This window comes from Dromiciops gliroides, chromosome 3 (genome assembly GCF_019393635.1).
Source record: "Dromiciops gliroides isolate mDroGli1 chromosome 3, mDroGli1.pri, whole genome shotgun sequence".
In the NCBI taxonomy this organism is placed as follows: domain Eukaryota; kingdom Metazoa; phylum Chordata; class Mammalia; order Microbiotheria; family Microbiotheriidae; genus Dromiciops; species Dromiciops gliroides.
Genome location: NC_057863.1, coordinates 249,686,045 through 249,708,319, shown reverse-complemented (window position 1 = coordinate 249,708,319; position 22,275 = coordinate 249,686,045). Strand labels below are relative to the sequence as shown.

At 41.5% G+C, this 22,275-nt stretch overlaps 1 protein-coding gene across 1 annotated transcript in view; it reads left to right on the top strand.

Moving 5' to 3' along the window:
- The window catches only part of VWA3B (von Willebrand factor A domain containing 3B), a 211,740-nt gene that overhangs the window by 167,502 nt on the left and 21,963 nt on the right, over window positions 1–22,275 (top strand). Inside the window, exons 22-24 of the mRNA XM_043997092.1 lie at window positions 1,286–1,336; window positions 3,055–3,259; window positions 18,615–18,720. Coding sequence (XP_043853027.1) covers window positions 1,286–1,336; window positions 3,055–3,259; window positions 18,615–18,720 — 362 coding nt within the window. The remainder of the gene's footprint in view (window positions 1–1,285; window positions 1,337–3,054; window positions 3,260–18,614; window positions 18,721–22,275) is intronic.

The following is a 22,275-nucleotide window of genomic DNA, read 5'->3' as shown; positions in this document are numbered from 1 at the left end:
CTCAGAGACACTCATCACCAGTTTCATAGGGTCATAAATTGAAAGTCAAAAGGGATCTTCGAGGCCATAAGGTTCAACCCCTTCATTTTACAGATGAGAAAATGGAGGCCTGGAAAGATGAAATGACTGAACCGAGGTCACACAGGGAGTAAGGGACAAAGACAGGCTCCAGAGTACTGAAACCTTTGGCTCCCAAAGACTATCTTGCATAGTATGTAAAATAATTGTGCCCTTGGATAGAGAATAGCATAAGATCATAGAGCTACAGAGAAAAAAGATCCATCTAATTCAATCCCTTTGTCAAAAACATAAGGAAAACCCAGGGACCCAGGAAAATTAAATTATTTGTCCAAGGTCACACAAGTAGTAAATGTCAGAGGTAAGATTTAAACTGAAGTCCTCTGATAGAGCTGGTATTTTTTTCTTTTTTCTTTTCTTTTTTTCTTTCTTTTTTTGGTGAGGAAATTGGGGTTAAGTGACTTGCCCAAGGTCACACAGCTAGTAAGTGTCAAGGGTCTGAGGCCGGATTTGAACTCAGGTCCTTCTGAATCCAGGGCTGGTGCTCTATCCACTGTGCCACCTAGCTGCTCCTTTTTTTCTTTCTTTTTTTTTTTTTAGAGCCAGTATTTTTGCCACAATGGTAAAATCAGATCTTCGGAGTGCTGAAGTGAGCCACATCAGGCATTTTCATACCCACATGAGACTAGGAGCTCATTTCTTGAAGAGTTTCACCAGCCTTGGTGCTGGGGTTTCCCCTCTGCTTTGTCAAGAAACCCAAAGAGATTCCTATGAATCCATTCATAACTCGGCACAAATTACACTCTAGAAGGGAAGATGCTCTTATCCCGGATAATTTTATACTTCAGTGACCAAGGGGACATGCTACCCAACCACTATGCTCCCTGAGCCCTTCCCAAAAGGGTGTGTTTGACAGCTTTGCCTTTGTACAGTCATGTTGGACTCTTTGTGGCCCCATTTGAGGTTTTCTTGGCAAAGATACTAGACAGATTTGCCATTTCCTTCATTTTGCAGATGAGGAAACTTGAGATAAACAGGGTGAAGTGACTTACCTGGGGTCACACAGCTAGTAAGTGTCTGAGGCTAGATTTGAACTCAGGAAGACTCATCTTCCTGACTCCAGCCCCATCACTCTATCCACTGTGCCACGTAGCTGCCCAGTTTGCCTTTGTAGGTAATTGATATTTGCAGCTCTATGATTATCACCTTACAAACTAAGTGCAATATGAAATGAATTAATTGTTGCTGGTTTTGTTTTTGAAAACAGGCGCTTAAATCTGCTCATTTGGAAAGCATTTTCTCCAGAGGAAAGAGAGAGGTAAGTTGTGATGTCACCTAATCACTTCCTAAGGCTGTAATCAAAAGGCATTCTGTGGCATTAGAGTGGTCCTTAGCTTTGCTTAGTCAGCCAACAATAAATAAATTAAGGATGACATTTAACCCTGAACTTGTGTGTGCATTAAGAATCCATTCAGTTCTGAGTTGATTGTTAATTATTAGATATTGAAGTCTGCTTTCTTTTGAAGGGTATGTAAATTCAGGTCAAGAGATTACCTTGGGCAAAGGGGATGTAAACAACTATAAATCCTCATGTCAGTCTAACCTGACATAAGACGTAGGTGTTCCACCTCATGGGACTTTTGAAATGGAGGACAATGAAACTGATAAAGGAAGTTCTTTCCCCATCCTCCTCCAGCCTTCTATACTTCAACTCCTTTACAAAAGGAAGTAGATTTTCAGGTAGCATTTTACTTCTGTATTCTGATACAGAGCACTGGAAGGATTGGGAGGATGCCTGTTAAAAAGGTAGCATTGATATAGCTCTGAATCAGTCAGGAGTCATACATTAGTTTACATTTGGGATAAGAATTTTCTGGGATATAGATTTTAATATTTCCCTCCCCTCCTCACAACTGTACTTGAATCTCCATGGTGTGGCTTGAGTTAAGCTGAAATATGAAAGGCTTGTTTCCCTGTAAAGATAACATGTGCCATCCTTCTCTTTCTCTCTCTGACCTCTCTTCCTTTCTTTTTCTCTCCTCTCTCCTCCTTTTCCTCATCATTCTTCTTTCTTCAGCCCTTATTTCCTCTATAATGCATTCACCTGTATACACATAACACACCCTAACTTCTGACTTTCCAAAATGATTTTTAAAAGCTGGAGAGAGAGATTTGATTAAGCATTTGCAGTGTTCCAGGAACTGTGCTAAGGACTGACAATAAAAATACAATCAAACATGGTAGTCCCTGTCTTTTTTTTTTTTTTTTTGCATGGGCATTGAGGGTTAAGTGACTTGCTCAGGGTCACACACCTAGTGAGTGTCAAGTGCCTGAAGCCGGATTTGAACTCAGGTCCTCCTGAATCCAGGGCTGTACTTTATCCACTGTGACACCTAGCTGCTTCCAAGGAGTTTATATTGTAATGGGGGAAGACATTACACCAAGAGAAGCTGGAAAATGGAAAGGCTGGGGGGGGGTGGAGGTAGAAAGATAGGTCTCTCACCATCAGACACACTAGTTAGAGAAGCAGTCTCATAAACAAACTGTTTCCTCTTGGAAAGTTTAGTTTCTGTTCTTTGTGGGCCCTAAAGTGGAAATAACAAAGAACAGATGAAACATATGGGCTGCCAGAGGAGAGAGTCTGACTGCTTGTAATAAATCAGAAAAGAGCCCGCATCTGTTGAAATGCAGCTACTGAATTTCTCTCCGTCACCCCAAGGCTTGAGGATAGGAAGGTTCCCAGAACCCCTTTCTCTGTACTTTTAAATTTTGAGCCTCCAGAGAAGGGCACAAGCTGAACATGTGTTCTAGCTTTGTTGAGGAGGATAATTGGTTTATCAACATAAAGAGTCCTGGGTAGATAAATGTCAATAGATGTGTGATCATAACTGCCAGCTAGCATGCCTTAAATACTTTGGTAGAGGTCTTTTATGGGGAAGCTCACTGAGACGCATTCAATTAATCATTTATTAAGGGTCTATTTGTGCTAGACACTGGTTCATCTCCATGTGTTTCTTATGCTATTTTCCCACTTAGGCTTAAAATACAGGAGCCAGTTCAATACTTGGGAAATAAAGAGGCGATACAAAAGGCCTTACAAGAGGCCAACTGGCCCATTTCTTTGGAAGATGTGTTATTATTGGAAAATGAGATCCAGGCTGGGAATATCTACATCCAGCAGGCTAAGGAAATCCAAGAAGCAACCAAGAAGGAAAACAGTCGTGGGGACCAGTCACCTGAGGTGATGCTTGGCCCTGGAGTCAAAACTTTCTTTTCATAGTCCTCCTCCTTTCATTCCTTCAGAGGCATTTCCCCTTGTTTCTATGATAGCATGAGATGTCGTCTCTTTGCTTTACAAAAATGAGGGTAGGTCTGGTCTGGGGAAGAAATGGCTGAATCACTACCCCTGCAATGCATAGCAGGTGAAGTTGCAAGCACTGACATTCTCTATTATGGAAAAGCTAGTCAAAACATGTTTGCTAATTATCAATTTCCAAGTGTATGTAGATCACTGTAACTTTTGTTTTAATAATATCATTTGGTTTTGCATATGTTTGTAGTCTTCATTCTTCTGAGGTTGGGTTGCCTTTTCTTAGAGCCCCGATTCAATGGCATGGTTGTACAGTTGACTGCTCTTCCTTGGCACATGGAAGCTATTCATTGTTTTTTTGTTTTGTTTTGTTTTTGTTTGTTTATTGATGAGGCAATTGGGGTTAAGTAACTTGCCCAGGGTCACACAGCTAGTAAGTGTTAAGTGTCTGAGGCTGGATTTGAACTCAGGTCCTCCTGAATCCAGGGCCGGTGCTTTATCCACTGCGCCACCTAGCTGCCCCGAAGCTATTCATTGTTAATGCATCTGCTCCTTCTCAGTAGACAGAGACATCCCTCCCTAATCTTCACTTTAGATGAAGATCTCTTTTGCAGCATCTTTTGGATTTTTTAAAAGCCCCACAAAACCTTTCGGGTTTCCCTCTAACTTCCCCAAAGAGTAGGTAAGGCATTTCTTTTCTTTAGGTGCCACAGTGATTGAATGATGGAAATAAAAAAGCATAGTGGAACTTCCACGGCTCCTTTAAAATGTCCTTCCCTTTGTCTGCAAGAACAATCTACCTCACCAGATTCTTATACTGCAGTGCTGATTTCCATACAATAACCACTCACAATTATGGAGAACTTTAAGATTTGTAAACATCATTTTGTTTTACCCACAAAAGCCTGTTATTACCCCCCTTTTACAGATAATGAAACTAAGTTGCTGTAATGTTAAATGCCTTGCCCAGCATCACCCAGCTACTAAGTATCTGAGACAGGATTTGAACTCTAGTCTTTCTGACTCTATGTCCATTACTTAATTCTTTTCACCATCAAACTTAGTTTTGCCCCAGTTGCTGCGCCTGAGTCTCAATTCATGAAAGTCTCATCCATACTGTATTTCAGCAGATCGTTCCTGATTAATTCTGCCTAAAGTTGTCTTGGGGACAGATCTTTACAATATCCTACAGAATTCAAGGCTTACCTTAATGCTGCACTAGGAAAAAATAATTTAAAATTAAAATTAAAAATTCTAATGAAAAATCATCAATGTTAACTTTCTTAGGAGTTAACTGCTTCATTTGCTGCTCATTAGTGTGTGTGTGTTTTGTTTGCGGGTGGTGGTGGTGGTGGGGCTTCTGAGTGTTATTTCTTAGTGTTTTGTCTTCAAGCCAAAATGGAGGGAGTTTCCTCACAGACCAGCTTCTACATCTCTTAATATTCAGATGAAATGGCTTTCCCAAAGAGGTGCTTAACATTTTCTTTCAAAATATTTTCTGAATTGGTTTCTCAGCAGGGCATTTCAGGACCTGCAAACATTTGTGTGTCCCTCTCTGCCCTGGGTATTAAGTAGTACAAATGGAAAATATTGTTTGTGGTGGGGGCGAGAACCATTCTCCTGTGGGTGAGAAAAAAAAAGATGGTGTAAAATCCACACAGACAACTGGGCAATTGCCCAAGAGCGATGGAGAGACCACAGAGACAGTGAGCTACTTTGAGGTGAGAGCGGCAGCTGCAGGCAAACCCAGATAAGAAATTCGATACCTCCCTGCGCAGCTGTCCATGGACATTCAACTTCACTGTCTTGTAGCACCCAAGGAATCTGGTAACTGTGACTTTTATGAGTTGTTAATGAAGTGTTCCACTCAGCAAATTCTCTATTATTTCTCCTTTATTTTTTTGTGTAGGAAAATTGTCTTAGAGTGGTAGGATAAATGTTAAGTGTATTTTAGAAGTTGGGAGTAATAGGAAATGGTTACTTTTGCTGTTGTTTTGTGAGATTTAGCTTTGTGACTTTGAGTAAATATGTTTTTTGGGGGGGTGGTGAGGCAATTGGGGTTAAGTGACTTGCCCAGGGTTACACAGCTAGTAAGTGTCAAGTGTCTGAGGCTGGATTTGAACTCAGGTCTGCCTGAATCCAGGGCTGATTCTCTATCCACTGTACTACCTAGCTGCCCCAGCTTTGTGACTTTGAAAAGTAAAAAGGAACTTGAAACCAGAAAGCCCAGCAATTCAAGGGAAGTTTTGTTGAGCTACATAAGATGCTTTGTGGGATGCTAGAGAGTGGACACTGAAGTAGGAGTCAGGGAAGATGGATTCTGATCTTGTTTTCACCATTTGCTAGCTATGTGACTGACAAGTTAATTCATCGCTTTGAAACTTATTTTCCTCATCTGTAAAATGGAGTTCTTAATGTTCAATCATTTCCAACTTTTTGTTACCCTGTTTGGGATTTTCTTAGCAAAGATACTGGAGTGGTTTGCCATTTCCTTCTCCAGCTCCTTTTACAAATGAGGAAACTGAAGGAAACAGGGTTAAGTGACTTGCCCAGGGTCACACAGCTAGGAAGTGTCTGAGGCCAGATGTGAACTCAGAAAGAGGAGTCTTCCTGGTTCCAAGCCCAGTGATCTATCCATTGCACCACCTGGCTGCCTCAAAATGGAATTAGCTTCGTTTATTTCTAAGATCTCTTCTGGGGGCAGCTAGATGGCGCAGTGGATAGAGTACCGGCCCTGGAGTCTGGAGTACCTGAGTTCAAATCCGGCCTCAGACACTTAACACTTACTAGCTGTGTGACCCTGGGCAAGTCACTTAATCCCAACTGCCTCACTAAAAAAAAAAAAAAAAAAAAAGATCTCTTCTGGCTCTAATATATTCTAATTCCTACTTGGTACCTACCATAAGCACTGTATGATGTAAATAATATTCTGTTTGTGAAGTGGCTATTTCTTGAAATAATAGCTAGCTTTAAGCTATAGTGATTTAAGATTTGTGAAAACTTATATCTCATTTTGATCCTCACAATTTTGAATGGAGGGTGATGTTATTATCCCCATTGTACGGATGAGGAAAGTGAAGCAAACAGGTTAAATGACTTACCCAGCATCACACAGTCAGTTAGCATCTGAGGAAGAATCAGCACCAATGCTCCATGCACTGCATCACTTAGCTGGAGAGGGGGTACTACAGAGCTTGCCTTGGAGTCAAGAAGTCCCGATTTTTAGTTCTACCTATGACTCAGACCGGCTGTGAGACTCCGGCAAAGCCACTTAATTTCTCAGTGCTCTAAGTCAATTCCCTCAGACTTTAAGTTTCAGAGCTGATGCTGATGCTGCATTTGTAGAGGGAGTTTGCTCAACATGAGTTCCCTATACCAAGAAGTCACAGATCTTGTCTCCCTCCCTCCCCAAATCTCGAAATACAGTCATTTACTGATGTTGGTATGTGTTAACATTTACGTTAGCAAAATTAATTCAGTTCATAAAATGAATTTGAATAAATCCCTGTGGCTAATTAATTTTTGCTATCAAACATAAAATTGACAATAACTTTAAAAATAATATTTACCATTTGTCTCTTTTTTTTTCTTACTTTTTCCCCCGCAAAGACTGATGATCTTGCTAAGATCTATTGCATCTTCTTGGAATAAAGAACCAGGAAGATTCTGACCTCTTTTTGCAAATGAGGATTTTTCCTAATGGATTAAGGTTTATCAGTTCACCAGTGTCTAGAGACTTGTATAAGCTGCCAAATCCCATTCATCACTTCACAATGCCTTGTTCTTGTGACATGTGGGGAAAGGGCAGGATTGTGGGTTTGGGTTTTGTTGCTCCCATCTGCTGGAGCAATGTGTGGCAGTGAAAATCTGAGGTGGTGGGTATAATGTCTAGATATAATACACATTTTTGAATCCTAAAGACCGATTAAGCTTAAAAATGAAATGACTGCCTGTAGGAGGCTAGATAGCATTTGTTGTCCCATAGGTAATCATTTGAGTCAGTTCCTTATATGCACACACACATATCATACACATATGCACATGTGTGATATACACATGTTTAGACACATATTCATCAGTTTCCTTTTCCATTGATAAAAAAGGAAGGGCAGGCTTTCCAAAAGGCCCCTCTGATTTGCTTATTACATTTTCAATCTGGGAATGCTGAATTGGTGATTTCACTTTTTCAATGATTAACTCTCATGCATGACATCAGGACTACTACAGTTCAGCAGCAGGGGAGATATTTTCATGTTTCACTGGTTCATCTGTATAATTTCTCCTCCTCATCCCGAGGGGGCCAATCAGAGAGGAGAGTGGTGTGATTAACAGAGGCACAATCACTTATCCCAAGCCCGCCTGCTTTGGGAACTTAATCAGCTAGGCACCAAAGCCAGTAATTGCTAATCTTCAGTGGCAAAGTTTCTGAAGTGGAGGGTTAAAAGGCATATACAGCCGTCCGTCCTTAGTCTTCCTGGAGCTGGAGGAATGCTGGGAGCTTTGCGCCTGAAGTATTTCCATCACCTTTCTGAATCTTTGCTTAATTTAATGGTTTGGGCATCAAAAGAGTACAGATCTATCTAACCAGCATACATCCAAGTAAAGGTGACCCTGCTCACAAACAAGTGTGGAAATAAAGGAAAATTGTATATGGGGACTTGGGGGCCTGTCTTCCTCATGCTTCACAGCATTTAATGGTCTGAGGGGAGAAAAAAGGTACTCTGCAAAACCAAATGATCTAAAACTCTTCCATTTTTAAAGTACAGCTAAGTACCCCACAGCTATTTCAAATTCAAGAAACAATCACCAGGGCTGAAGGCATTTGCTTTCCAGTTAAGCTATCATCAAGGAGCAGCTAGCTTCCTTTTCAGCATGGGTATTGTCCTTAGGACCTGAGGCACTTCAGAACACCCTCTGATTGATGACTCACTCCAACCCCTAGGCCTGGGAGTTTCTCGGTGGCCCCCCACACATATCCCCCCCACTTTTTCTTTTTTTTCTTTTTGGCTGGGAAATGAGGGGGTCACACAGATAATAATTGTCAAGTGTCTGAGGCTAGATTTGAACTCAGGTCCTCCTGAATCCAGGGCCCGTGCTTTATCCACTGGGCCACCTAGCTGCCCTTATATCAATGTGAACTATCCTAATTTAGAGATCACTGAACTCTAAGTTAGCCAAGGCTAAGGAGAGGAAGTGGATACATGTATATATGTATGTATATATATACACACATACATGTATACATGTGGATATATACATATATGTGGATACATGTATGTATATATACACATACACACAGTATATACATACACACTTGCATGTATATATACACATGTGTTTTTACATTTTTTTTACTACATGAGAGTCTGACTATAGTTAGCAAGATCTGCTTTCCAGTCCTACTTTGTGCACAAACACACACACACACACACACACACAAAGTCAGTGTGAGTTATATTGTAGAACTATCATAAGGATATTCTTGTCCCTCCCAAGTAGGAAACACACATCACTTATTTAAATGGGAAAATTATAAAACACTCATCACTCATCAGAGTGATTTGTGTACATGTGGTTTTTTCTTCTTCTTCCTGTCAATATCCTTCCCACTGTAAGCCCCAGGATATAACCTTAGAATTAAACAATGAAGTGAAGGGTGAATGGTACAATTTAGAGCTTTGCTGTACTTCTGGAAATTGAATTGGAGGGGGAAGCAAATTGGATTTTGCAGAGCCAGTTACCTCAGTGAAAATCATGTGGCTTGCCATATAACCAATATTTTTGCCCATCTTACTTCATTCATGAGTGACATTGGTCTCCAGATATTCTTGTCTGCTGGAGCCAGTGGTTATATTTTGGCATTTAATACAATCATCTGTGACTCTCAGTTTCATACTCCTATTCACCTCCGGCTCCTTACCTTAATGACTTTTTAAGCCAGTTAAGCCCTGATAGCACCCACCTCATAGGGTTGTTAAGATCAGAGACAATATTTTGTAAAGCACTTTGCAAATCTTAAAACGCTATAGAAATGTTAGCTATTATTATTATTTAACCAAAGGCAAACTTAAACCAAAGGCATGAAGCTTTAACTGTGTGTCTAGTTTAACCCCAGGCTTGCTTTTACTCTTCAATTCTCTGCTAGTTTTTTTGTTTGTTTTAGATTTTGGTTTTTATGGGGAGAGGGGAGGAGAGTAGCTGAATGTTTTGGATATATTTTTTTAATGTTCTATTAAAAAGTTAATATCGGGGCAGCTAGGTGGCGCAGTGGATGGAGCACCGGCCCTGGATTCAGGAGTACCTGAGTTCAAATCCAGCCTCAGACACTTGACACTTACTAGCTGTGTGACCCTGGGCAAGTCACTTAACCCCCATTGCCCCGCAGGAAAAAAAAAAAGTTAATATCCAACATGACCAATATGGAAATATGTTTTGCATGACTGCATGTGTATAATCTATATCAAATTGCTTGCCATCTCAGGGAGAGGGTAGGGAGAGAAGGAGATAATTCAGTACTCAAAAATTTTTTTAAAAGAATGTTACAGGGGTAGCTAGGTGGCACAGTGGATAAAGCACCGGCCCTAGATTCAGGAGTACCTGAGTTCAAATCTGGCCTCAGACGCTTGACACTTACTAGCTGTGTGACCCTGGGCAAGTCACTTAATCCCCATTGCCCCGCAAAGACAAACAAACAAAAAAAGAATGTTACAAATTATTTTTACATGTGATCGGGAAAAAAAAATGTGACACCCCCCAAAAAGATTAATACCCAATAGAACATCAATACATCCAATTAAACTTGCTTTTGAACTATTTACCTAAGTTAATTTCAATGTTGTTGTTGTTATTTCAGTCAAGTCTGAGTCTTTGTGGGGTTTTCTTGGCAAACCCTATTTGGGGTTTTCTTGGCAAAGATAATGGAGTGGATTGTCATTTCTTTCTCCAGCTCATTTTATAGCTGAGGAAACTGAAGCAAACATCATTAAGTGACTTGTCCAAGGTCACACAGTTAGTAAATCTGTGAGGCCAGATTTGAACTCAGACAGTTTCATCTTCCTGACTCCAAGGGCAGCTAAGTGTCTTCTTGACTTCAAGTCCAGTGCTGTGCCTTCAGTATTCATGTACATGTGCCAGGAAGACCTGAGTTCAAATCTGACTTTAGACCCTTCCTAGATGTGAGATCCTCACTCCTCACTCCTCACTCCTTGGGCTTTTGTCCATTGGTGTGAATGCTCCTGGAGCAGGACATACATTGGAACTTGAGCCTTGATTGAAGTAAAGGTCAGGCATAGACAGAGGTACACTGGTAAATGTTTAATGTGAGAAACAGGTGCAGACCACCTTCTCAAAATGAGTTCTTTCAGAGGCAACTTTGGTATGACAAAAGCTTTTTATTGCATTCTCTTGAGAATGGGTACCCACTGTAAAAACAATCAGTGAGTGCCAGTGCTAAGAGTGTGCAGCCTGTATTTATCTTAAGCCCTAACACAGTAAGTCCCTCCTCCAGGTCACCATAGGTCAGTTACATCAGGTTCACTATCTTCCCAGAAGAGTTCTAATTAAATTCTCCTTGATATGTTACCCCTCCCATCCACATACACCTTCATGCAACCCATGATAGAAAATGGGGTGGAGATTTTGGGCATGGGAGGAGAAGTTAATATTAATAAGTCTATTAAACAAGTGCAGTAGTGACCTCCTTTTTACTAGAGCACTGGTGAGAGTCAGCTCAAGCTGGTTTTTACCAGTTTTCCCTCTCACCTTGAAAAACTTAACTTTTCTCATAATTCTGGAGTTGACATAGTTCATTAGATCATATATTTTTGCTGCTCCTTATGTGGGCATGCTTTTTGCTAACTGAGAAGAGTGCACTACTTTAACAGGTTGCTACTGTATCTCACATTTAATAACTGACTCTCCAGGAAAAAAATTGTACTTAGAACACATTTTTCAGTTTAATCTGCATTGTTAGCATTTTCTTCATTATTTACTTAAGTCTAGACAATCAACCAAACAATAAATCAAGTCCTGATTTGTGGTGTTTGCCAGTTTCTTCCATGTGGATGCTCCCACTGAAAATTTAACAATCTCTCTGGGAGTGCAAGCTGCCTCCAGCACACCTCTGCTAAACAGCTCTAATTTCATTTTGTGGATCCTAGCGATGGCTGAAGAAACTGAGTAAAGTCTTCCTCTGAGCGATGAAATACAGGAAGATGTGAAATGAAAACTTCAATAGAAGGTTTTCTTCAAAGTCAAATCGTGTGGTGGGGGAAAGGTATATAAGCATTTATATAGCACCCTGTGCTAAACACTTTACAAATATGATCTCATTTGATATACTCAGTGATATACAGCATGTTTCTCATTATAACACAAACTTGTGATAGGGGAATCACCTCTGGTCCCTGACTAACACTGTGTAGACCATGTAACATGGTGTGGTGGACAGAATTCCTAGACTTACATTAGGAGAGACTAAAGCTTATTAGTTGTGTGACCTCGGGCAAGTCACTGTGCTGTTTCCTCATCTATGAAACAGGGATGACAACAATAATAATAATTGCTACTTTATGCAATTATTGTAAGAAAAGTGCTTTGTAAATCTTAAAAGTGAGCTATAAATTGAATTATTCTAATAGGAGTTTACTGTTTGTGAAATTGAGACATGGAAAATGGAGTTTTGGGGATTTAAAAAAAACAACAACTAAAAAACAACAACTTCCAGTAAGGAATTTTAGCTTTATGTTCCATTCCAACTGTTATGGATGGACAGTTAAGTCCAACAGTGCCAGGAAAAGCAATCACCCTGCAGGCCACTGGCCCTGCTGCCAGTCTAGACCCCACCATTGTCATCTGGGGGAGCAAGCCTTGTGCAGAAGGGGCTCTCCGTACTCTCCATCATCTACACCAACTGCCCACCAACTGCCATGGAAGGACTGGTGACCGGAGGAACAGAAGCTTCCTCCAGAACACTGACTTTGTTTCTCCTTCAGATTCCACAGTTAACATACAGGATAACTCCATCTATGGAGAAGGGGTCCATCATACCTGCGAACACTGCCAACGTCGCCAGCATCAATTATCAACTGGCTGCTATGGAAGGGCGGGTAAGTCCAAGAGTCCTAGAAACAGTGGAACACCCCAGATCACCTGCTCTGGGCCCCAGTCAGAACCCACAGCCACCATCGAGGGAAACACCCTCTGAGGAGATGGAGCCTGCCATCAACACCAACTGCCAACCAACTGCCGTGGAAGGTCGAGAATCCCCGAGAAGAGCGGAGCCCCCCAGACCACTATTTCATCTTCCAGCACAGGCTCGGCAACTGTCATCCAGGGGAGGGTCCCCTGTGAACAGGAGGAGGCCTGATATCAATGTCAACCATCAGCCAAGTTCCATGGATAAAAAGGAAAGCCTGAGAACCCCTGACACAGCAGTGCCCCTCAAGCCAGTATCTCCACCATCAGCTCAGAACCCTGTGTTATACAGGGAATCATCCTCCATGGAGAAGAGGCCTGCTGTCCCTCCCTCTCCAACCACACACTGCCACCAACCAACTGCCAAGGAAAGGAAAACACGCCCCAAATCCTCGAGACTAGCATCTGCCTCTAAGCCACCATATCTTACAAGTCACCCAAGGAGGTCATTATCTGTGGGAGCACGTCGTTTAGAGAAGAGACCGTCGGTTTCCATCACCAACCGCACCAACAGCCCATCAAGGAGGAAGGTAAGCTCAGGGTATTATTTGGCAACTCAGGCCCTTGGAATGGAAGTTTACCACTCGCCCACCCCTTTATAGCACCAGTCTTTCTCCTAGCCTGCCCCTAAAGCTCTAGCTACTGAAGACCTGGAAAAGATAGCTTTTGCCCACAAAGTCTTTGGCACTGTTAAATTGTTCATTCTCAGCAAGTGTGGTGGTTTGATGAATGGAAATGGCACCTAAGACGATGTAGTACCTTCTATCTACCCTGCCACTGTTCTCTAAAGACCACAGTACCTTTCCAACCTACTTCCAGCTAAAACCTCCTTTAGGTGTGGTCTCCCCCAATAAGAACATAAATTCCTTGAGAGTAGGGACTAGCACAAATCTTTGGATACAGTAAAGGCTTAATGCATGTTATTTCATTCATGCATTCATTCATTTATTTATTCTAGACCTAAGGTGGCTTGTTCAGGGTCACATGGCTAGTCAAAGAAGCCAGGTTTTCCTGATGTGAGGCTGGCTGCATCTATAGCTATTATACAATACCATACAACCTGCTTGTCTACAAAACGGGGGTGTTATTGCTGTTCAATAGTTTCAGTTGTGTCCAACTCATCATGACCCCATTTGGGGTTTTCTTGGCAGAGATACTGGAGCGGTTTGCCATTTTTCTTCTCCAGTTCATTTTACAGGGGAGGAAACTGAAGGAAACAGGGTGAAGTGACTTGCCCAGGGTCACACATCTAGTAAGTGTCTGAGGCCAGATTTGAACTCATGAAGAGGAGTCTTCCTGTCTCCAGGACCAGCACTGCACCACCCAGCTGCTCTAAATGTATTCTAGGCATGAAGCCTTTACAAGAAAAGATGATCCTCTTAAGTTCTCCAGAACTTAGCTGCTGCTTCTTCTACTATTACTACTATTACTAGGACTACTACGACAACAACGATGACTACTACTACTGCAATGATAATTGCTGTTAGTAATAGCAACAATAATAATAAACAGCCGGAATTTTTATATTTAAGGTTTGCAAAGAACTTTACGTATGCTACAAGGTAGTTAGGTAGTACAGTGGGCAGATTGCTGGGCTTGCAATCAGGAAGACCTGAGTTCAAATCCAGAGTCAGACACTTACTAGCTGTTGGACCCCAGGCAAGTCACAATCTATTTGTCTCAGTTTACTCAACTGTAAAATGGTAATAATAGTAATAGTTCTTGGGTTGCAAATGAGACTATATTTGCTAAGCTTATAGCATAGTGCCTGGTACATAGTAGATTTAATAATAGGCACACAAGGGGCAGCCAGGTGGCACAGTGGATAGAGTACCAGCCCTGGATTCAGGAGTACCTGAGTTCAAATCCGGCCTCAGAAACTTAACACTTACTAGCTGTGTGACCCTGGGCAAGTCACTTAACCCCAATTGCCTCACTAAAAAAAAATAATAATAATTAAAAAAAATAATAGGCACACAAGAGACTTTAACAAATATTTCCTGCCTTCCTTCCCTCCCTCCTTTCTTCTCTCATTTAATCCTCTTAACGACTCTTTAGGGAAGGTGCCCATTTAATCCCATTTTACAGATGAAGAAACATTTCATTCACCTTTTAATTCCTGGGCCCTGACTTTGTGTTTGGGTCTCCAAGGTCATAAAGCTCTTCTTGTTTCCTTTATTGACCCTGGGCAGAATCTCTCAGATATCTGAATGATCAACTGATGCTTTTGGTTGTGTCTTTGAAGTGTCACCATTGTACCAAAGACAGAAGTCTAGATATTTTCAGAGCCCAAACTGAGTTGAACAAGAATAATGGTTTAAGAACAAATTATATTGGGGCAGCTAGGTGGGGCAGTGGATAGAGCACCAGCCCTGGAGTCAGGAGTACCTGAGTTCAAATCCAGCCTCAGACACTTAACACTTACTAGCTGTGTGACCCTGGGAGTCACTTAACCCCAATTGCCTCCCTGAAAAAAAAAAATTTAAAAAAAAGAACAAATGATATTCAGACTTCCTGAAGTTATTTTAATTTGTATAGTCAATTGCCTCATACATTAGAAAAACCTTCTTAAGTATGTTTGGCTTTAAGTGGGACTGTACAAGAGATAATTTAATCCTTTCTTCACTGAAGTAATACTTTAAAATGCAGCTTTGGGGCCCCAAATAAATAACATTAAGTTGTACCTGTGAAACAAGTCCTTTCCTGAAGATGTCACTTTTTAAGGGACAGAACCTTTGCCTGTTTTCTGGGAAGTAGCTTTGTTGCCCAGCATCCAACTGGGAGGAGTGCCTCTTATTCCTTGATTTATTTGAGAAATTCAAGAGGTGGCAGGGTTAATGATCACTGTAGGAAGAAAAAATGAAAAAACAACTCATCGAGAAGAGAGCACAAAAGTCTCAGTTTCTGTATTGCAGCCATTTCAGGAAGATGATTCATTTGGCTTATCTAAAATCAATAATATGTATACATATATACATATATGCACAAATACATATTCACATCAATGCAGATGCCTATATGTTAGATATACATACTTGTATATATACACATATACACCTATATACATCTATAGATACAATTTATAATACACATGCATGCATGCATATGTATGTATATGGGTAGCTAGGAGATACAGTGAATAGAGTGTTGGGTCTTAGGGAAGACTCAACTCATTTTCCTAAGTTCAAATCCGGCCTCAGACACTTAATAGCTATGTGACCCTTGGCAAGTCACTTAACCCAATTTGCCTCAGTTCCTTATCTGTAAAATGAGCTGAAAAAGGAAATGGCAAATGATTCCAATATCTTTGCCAAAAAAAAAACCAAAACAAATAGGGACATGAAGAGTTGGACATGATTGAAAGAAAAGTCTGATCATCCACATGCATGCATGCATACATACATGTGTGTATATACATGCATGTATACCTATCACCTAGCTTCAGGCCAGAAGTGAATGAATTCCCATCTTTCTCTTAATAAGGAAACACTTAATAAAAGCTTTTTCATTCATTCGATACCCATCCCTTGCAAGATACCTTGGGGAATAAAGAAGAGGATGGGGCTGAGACTGGCCTTTCTCCTTAGCATAGCCTGTTTCTACCATACTTCCAGTGAAGTCCTATATTCCTGTATTCTTCGAGGATAGGAAAGTGAAGCAGAGCTTTGTTAATTTCAAGTGGATCCCTTCTCCAAGGAAAGCAGATACAACAAAGGGTCTTTTGTCTCTTGTCTAGCTGTAATGATGCAGAAGAGGGTAGTTGTTGTTTATTGTGGGTTTTCCTTGTGGTTAATTTTCCCAGCAGGATGTTATCCTGACAGTGGTGTCACCATAGCAACTGTCCATGCTTTCCCTGCAGGATTCAGAAGGTTTGGGATCAATTTCCAGGCCACACCAAACCAAGAATGATGGGAAGAAGATGCTTGGCTTGCTTAGAATGCAGCACCTTAGTGCCCATTGATACATTCAACATTTCACTGAGCAGCCTCTAGAATAAATGTCATGCTGGGGCTATGGGAGAAAGGAAGAGGAAAAAGATACAGTATCTGTGCTTAGGGAGACCACAGCCTAACAGCTATTCTCTTATTTTTCCTGTGGCTAAGCAGTTGTATCTGGCTGGGTAAAATTCTGTTCACTAGTTCAGTGTTGGTTCATATTTGTTTGTGTGCCTATGTGTGTGTCTCATGATCATCTTTCTTGAGTTTGTCTGTCCATGCTCCCTGTCCCCCATCTTTTTTTTTTTTTAGTGAGGCAATTGGAGTTAAGTGACTTGCCCAGGATCACACAGCTAGTAAGTGTTAAGTGTCTGAGGCTGGATTTGAACTCAGGTACTCCTAAGTCCAGGGCTGGTGCTCTATCCACTGCGCCATCTAGCTGCCCCTGTCCCCCATCTTTTTTGGTAAAACAAACAAAAAAATGTAACTATATGGCTTGATAGACAGAATGCTTGGTTTATAGTCCATAGAGACCTGAGTTCCAGTTATGCCTAAGACATTTAACTAGCTGTGTAACCCTAGGAAAGTCACTTAACCACTGTTTGCCTCAGTTTCCTAATCTGCACAATGGGGATGATAATGGCATCTACATCAGGGTTGTTGTGAGGATCAAATGAGATGTTGTTATAAAGTGCAGATCTTAAAGCACTATTATATAAATATTACCTATTATTGTAACTCCTTGAAAGAAGACAGGAGTTCAAAGGGCTTTACCATCTTGACTCGTAAAAGGTTTTGTGAGACTTTCTTCATAATTCCCACCCTATAGGGAAGGCTGTGACCAATATTGTTTTCAGGTGGGGGCTGATGAGTTTCAAGGAGAGTCCAGCCAACTCTCAGTTATCTGTGGTCATGGGGAACAAAAGTAGCACGAATCACTGAAATCCACACACAATCCCCAAATCTAATTGGGACTATTCAATCCTCTTCCCCAAGAAACCCTGACACTGATTGCTGGCAAAGGCATGAAATTAACTGATTTAAATTTCATCTACCCAGCCTCCCATTATAGAAGAGCAATAAACTGGCCACAAAGCCAGCAATGAGAAGGAAAGAAAGTGGAGGGGAGAATGGAAGAGCGTGGAGAATCCAATCATTGACTGATTTAAACCCATAGATAATCAAGAATGGAGTCTGTTTCCACTCTTTATGACAGTGATCATCAGGGCTCACTCAACTTTATTCTTTCCAGGCTTTAATGTGGGATTTGTGAGGTGGGAAGAATCAAGTTGGGTTACCAGTGTTCTTGGTCTACTGAGACATGGAGTGGGCCTTCTTTGTTGTTTATTTGTTTGTTTAGTTATTTGCAACTTTTTGTGACCCCATTTTCTTGGCAAAGATAATGGAGTGGTTTGCCATTTCTTTCTCCAGCTCCTTTTACAGGTGAGGAAACTGAGGCAAACAAGGTTAAGCAAATCATCCAGGGTCACACAGCTAGTATGTGTCTGAGGCCAGGTTTGAACTGAGGAAGAGGGGTCTCCCATAATCCAGGCCTGACACTCTATCCACTGTGCCACTTAGCTGCACATTCCTTGTTTAGCTTCCTCCATATTCTGTATGGAAGAAACCACAGCTCAAAAAGACGACTGAAGATAATATCAATGTAATCAATTCAAGAAATGATCAAACAGCTCCTCTGTTCAGCAAGGACTCACCAAACACCTCTGCTGTTCCAGGAACTCTGCTAGGCACTGAGAATACAAAGATGAAAATGATGAATTCTCTCCCCTCAGGGGCTTAAATGCTCTGCTGGATTTTTTTACATGTGAGAAGCAGCCTGGTCTAGTAAAAGGAGCTCTGATTTTGAAATTAGGGCACCTAAGTTCAAATCCCAACTCTAATATTATCTGCCTCTGTGACCTTGGGGAGGTCACTTCTCTTTCCTGGACCCAGTTTTGTCATTTGTAAAATGAGGGGGTTGGGCCAGATGGCCTCTGTGGGGGGGGGGTGTGCACCTAACAGCATGAGCACACAGAGTATTCATTTATTTTATCATTCTGCAAGATTTCCAAGTCTTTAGAGATCTTGCATGTCCTCTTCCTCATTGTTTTTGTATAATCATTCTATCTTCATGTGGCTGTTTTTTAACCCTACAGAAATCACAGCAAAGCCAAGGGAAGAAATTCAAAAGCAAAAGAGTTGATCCTCTCAAAGGCCAGAAGGTTATTGCAAGATCAGAAGAAAACGGCTTTTATTTTCCAGGTAGACTTTGTATTTTAAGAGTCCCTAAGATACTGTGATGGCAAGCAGGTGTTGGAGCAGATAGAGTGCCTGGCCTCGAGTCAGAAAGATTAGGCTTCCTGAGTTTAAATGTAACTTCATAACTGTATGACTCTGGCCAAGTCGCTGTTAAGTGACCTCTAAGTTAACAACCCCATGATCCTAAAATCAGATAAATTACACCACGAATGCAATAGTAATGAGAAGCACTGGTCTTAGTAACTCCGGGTCTGGCCTTGGAGTCTGGTTCAAGGCCTGCCAATGGACCAGACCATATTAGCTGTGCAAATCACTTAACCTCTCAATGCCTTCAGAAAACTCTGAGACTATTAATTACCAGTGGATTGCCAGCAGGTGAAAGGAGTTTTCACACTGAAATCACAGGTCTGGGCCAAAAAAAGATAATCCAAGTTAGAACTTTGATTAAATGCATTACATTTTTACATACTCATATGGAATGGCCTAAGAGATTTAAGGGAAGGCTCACCTTTAACTAGGGCAAAAATCTTGGGCAGTGAGCTGCTCTGCTTCCCGGTGGCTCAGAAAAGACCTGTGGGTCTTCTGAAAGGGGTGTTTATGAAAAAGATAGGATCACCATCTTTCCAGAATAAGACAAAAGGGCCATAGTGACTGCTGCAGACGAGTTCTATAATTATCTGGGGGAATAATGGGACCAGTTTGGAATTGTTTCCTCCCTAGATTAGTGCCCCAGGACCCAGCTCTCTTTTTAACAGAGAATTCTGGGACTTTGTCCTTAATGGGCTCCTCAGTGGGAGGTGGAAGTGTTTCTGTGGGAAGAGGAAATGGGTGGTATCTGTTAGCCCTTCCCAGATTCCTGACAAGTTGGCATTTTATTTGCAAATGAGCACAGCTGTCCTGCACAAAGTAGATTAGGCCTCTGGCATCACCATCCAAACCACCAGATAAAATGTAATTCCAGAATCTCTATTACCAAGGATGATGGCTAGAGACAGACATCAGCTGAATTTTTCAGTTCCCAGAGGGCAGATGTGGGGCTGACGACTGGAACAATTTGATTTGTAAACTTAGCAAAATTGCCTTGGAACTTGCTTTGTGAGAATAAACATGGAGAGGGCTTACAAGGGGGCCTAGAAGTTTATACCTTGCAACTGGTCTTGAAGCAAAGGGAAGGGGAGGAGGTGTGTGGAACCTTCCTCTGCCCTGTCTCTGGGGCTCAAGGATGCTCAGATGTAACTGGAGAAAACTGTCTGACTGGCTTGGAAAAGCTCCTTCTGATGTATTCAGCCTGGAGTTTAGAAAGCCAACTGACAATAAGGTGAAAGCCAAGCAGTAAGGCTGAAGCAATCTGGACTCCAACCTGCTGGCTCAGCTTCTGGTCTCAGAATCTTAGGACTGGAGCGGCACAGTGGAAAGAATGTTGAATTTGGAGGCAGAAGACCTGGTTTTCAATCCTGGATCTGGTGCTCACTCACTCTCTGACCTTGATGAGAAAAGCCTGATTTCCTCATCTGCAAAAAGAAGGGCTTGGACTCATTGACTTCCAAGTGCCCTACCAGCTCTGGATCTTTTGATTTCAAAGTTACAAGATCATAGGAGCATGTTTCTGGTTAGGAAGGTACCTCGGCCACTATAATCCAACTCTTATTTTACAGATGAGGAAACTAGGCCAGGATAGCTTTAGCAACTGGCACCAAAGTCACAGGGGTGGTGAGTGAGAGACAGAAGACTTCAACCTAGGTCCTGTGATTCCAAAGCCAGTGCTCTTTTCCCTGGACTGTGGTCTTCCAGTCAGTCAGTCAATAAGCATTTATTAAGCACCTACATTGTATCAGGCACCACGCTAAGTAAGCACTAGTCCAACACATACCTAAAGCAGGAATTTCCTCCACAAGAAATTATTCAGTCTCATCTTTTTTTTTTTTTTTTTTGTGAGGCAATTGGGGTTAAGTGACTTGCCCAGGGTCACACAGCTAGTGTTAAGTGTCTGAGGTCGGATTTGAATGTAGGTCCTCCTGAATCCAAGGCCAGTGCTCTTTCCACTGGGCCACCTAGCTGCCCCTATTCAGTCTTATCTTGAAGACCTCCTTTGACTTGAAAGCTGACCATTCTACCTTTGGATAGATCTAATTCTTAGGAAACTTTCCTTACATTGAACTGATCTGCCTTTCTCATTTTCTACCCACTGCTCCTAGTTCTACCCTCTGGAACAAAGAGTAATAAATCTAATAGCTCTTTGAACCCCAAGACAACCTCTCAAATATTTGGTGATATTTATTATGCGCCACGCCCACCCTTACTAGGTCTTTCCTCCAGCTTAAAAAACCCCATTTAATAATAATAGTTTTCTGCTTTAGTGTTTTAGCAAAAATGTGAAGGGCTCAAACATCCCTCAGTACAGTAGTTGTGAGCTAAGAAAATGAAACAAAAACCAGTCATGCCTGATTGTGGAAAGCATGGGAAGCCCTTGGGGACAGCAGTACAATATGGGTCGCTCTGTGGCAAGTCAGCAATAAATCACAGAATTTCAGAGACAGAAGGAATCTCAGTGACCATTTTGTCCAACCCCCCACTACAACACTCCTAATAAGTGATCATCTAGTCTTAATCAGAAGACCTCCAATAAAGAGGAACACACTGTGTGTTGAGGCGGACCGTTCTGCTTTTGGAGAGCCCTCGTTACTGACAAGGTTTTCCTGACGTTCAGCCCACACTTGCTACTTTGTTACCTCTATCTTCCTCTGCCCCAGCAGAACAATTTCTAATCTCTCCTCCATGGGATAGCCCCTCAGATACATGAAGAGTGTTATCTTATGCATTCATTCCCAAGTTTCCTCCTTTCCAGGTTGAATATCTGTATTTCCTTCAGCCAATCCTTATATGATGTGAAGTTAAGGTCCTTTACCATACTGGTTGTCTTCCTCCGGACACTCTCCCCAATTTATTCTTTCTGTGTGTGTATAAACACACACACACACACATTTCTTATTTGGATATAGTTGTTTTCATGCCTTTTTAGACTGTGAACTCTTTGAGGGTAGGGACTGTCTTTTATTTTTATTTTTTGCCTTTGTATCCCCAGTGCTTAGCACAATGCCTGGAACATTAGTAGGTGTTTAATACATGAGTTGACCCCATTTTATGAAGTGTAGTAACTGGAACTGAACACACTGTTCCAGATGTAGTCAGACCAGGGCAGAGTGTAGCTGAATTATCACCACCCAACTTCTGCTTTTCTTAATGTATGTGAGAAAATAAATTATTAATAATGGATTTCTTTGGGGGGACGCAGAGATCAGTTTCTCTGTGCTTTCTCCCGCCCTTCCCTCCACCCCCCCCCCCCAAGTCCAGTTCTCCTTGATCTAGGATAAACTCAAGGGAACAAAAGGAACAGAGACAGATTCTTTTGTGAAGGACTGCTGGGATCAAACCACACCTAGATAATGGACTTTGCCTTAAGCAACTTAAGTGAGGGTCTTTTCCCTGATGTCATCTCTAGAGTTCATTTTAATGAACCTTCAAGTCATACCAACCAATGAAATTGAATGATGCTAACCA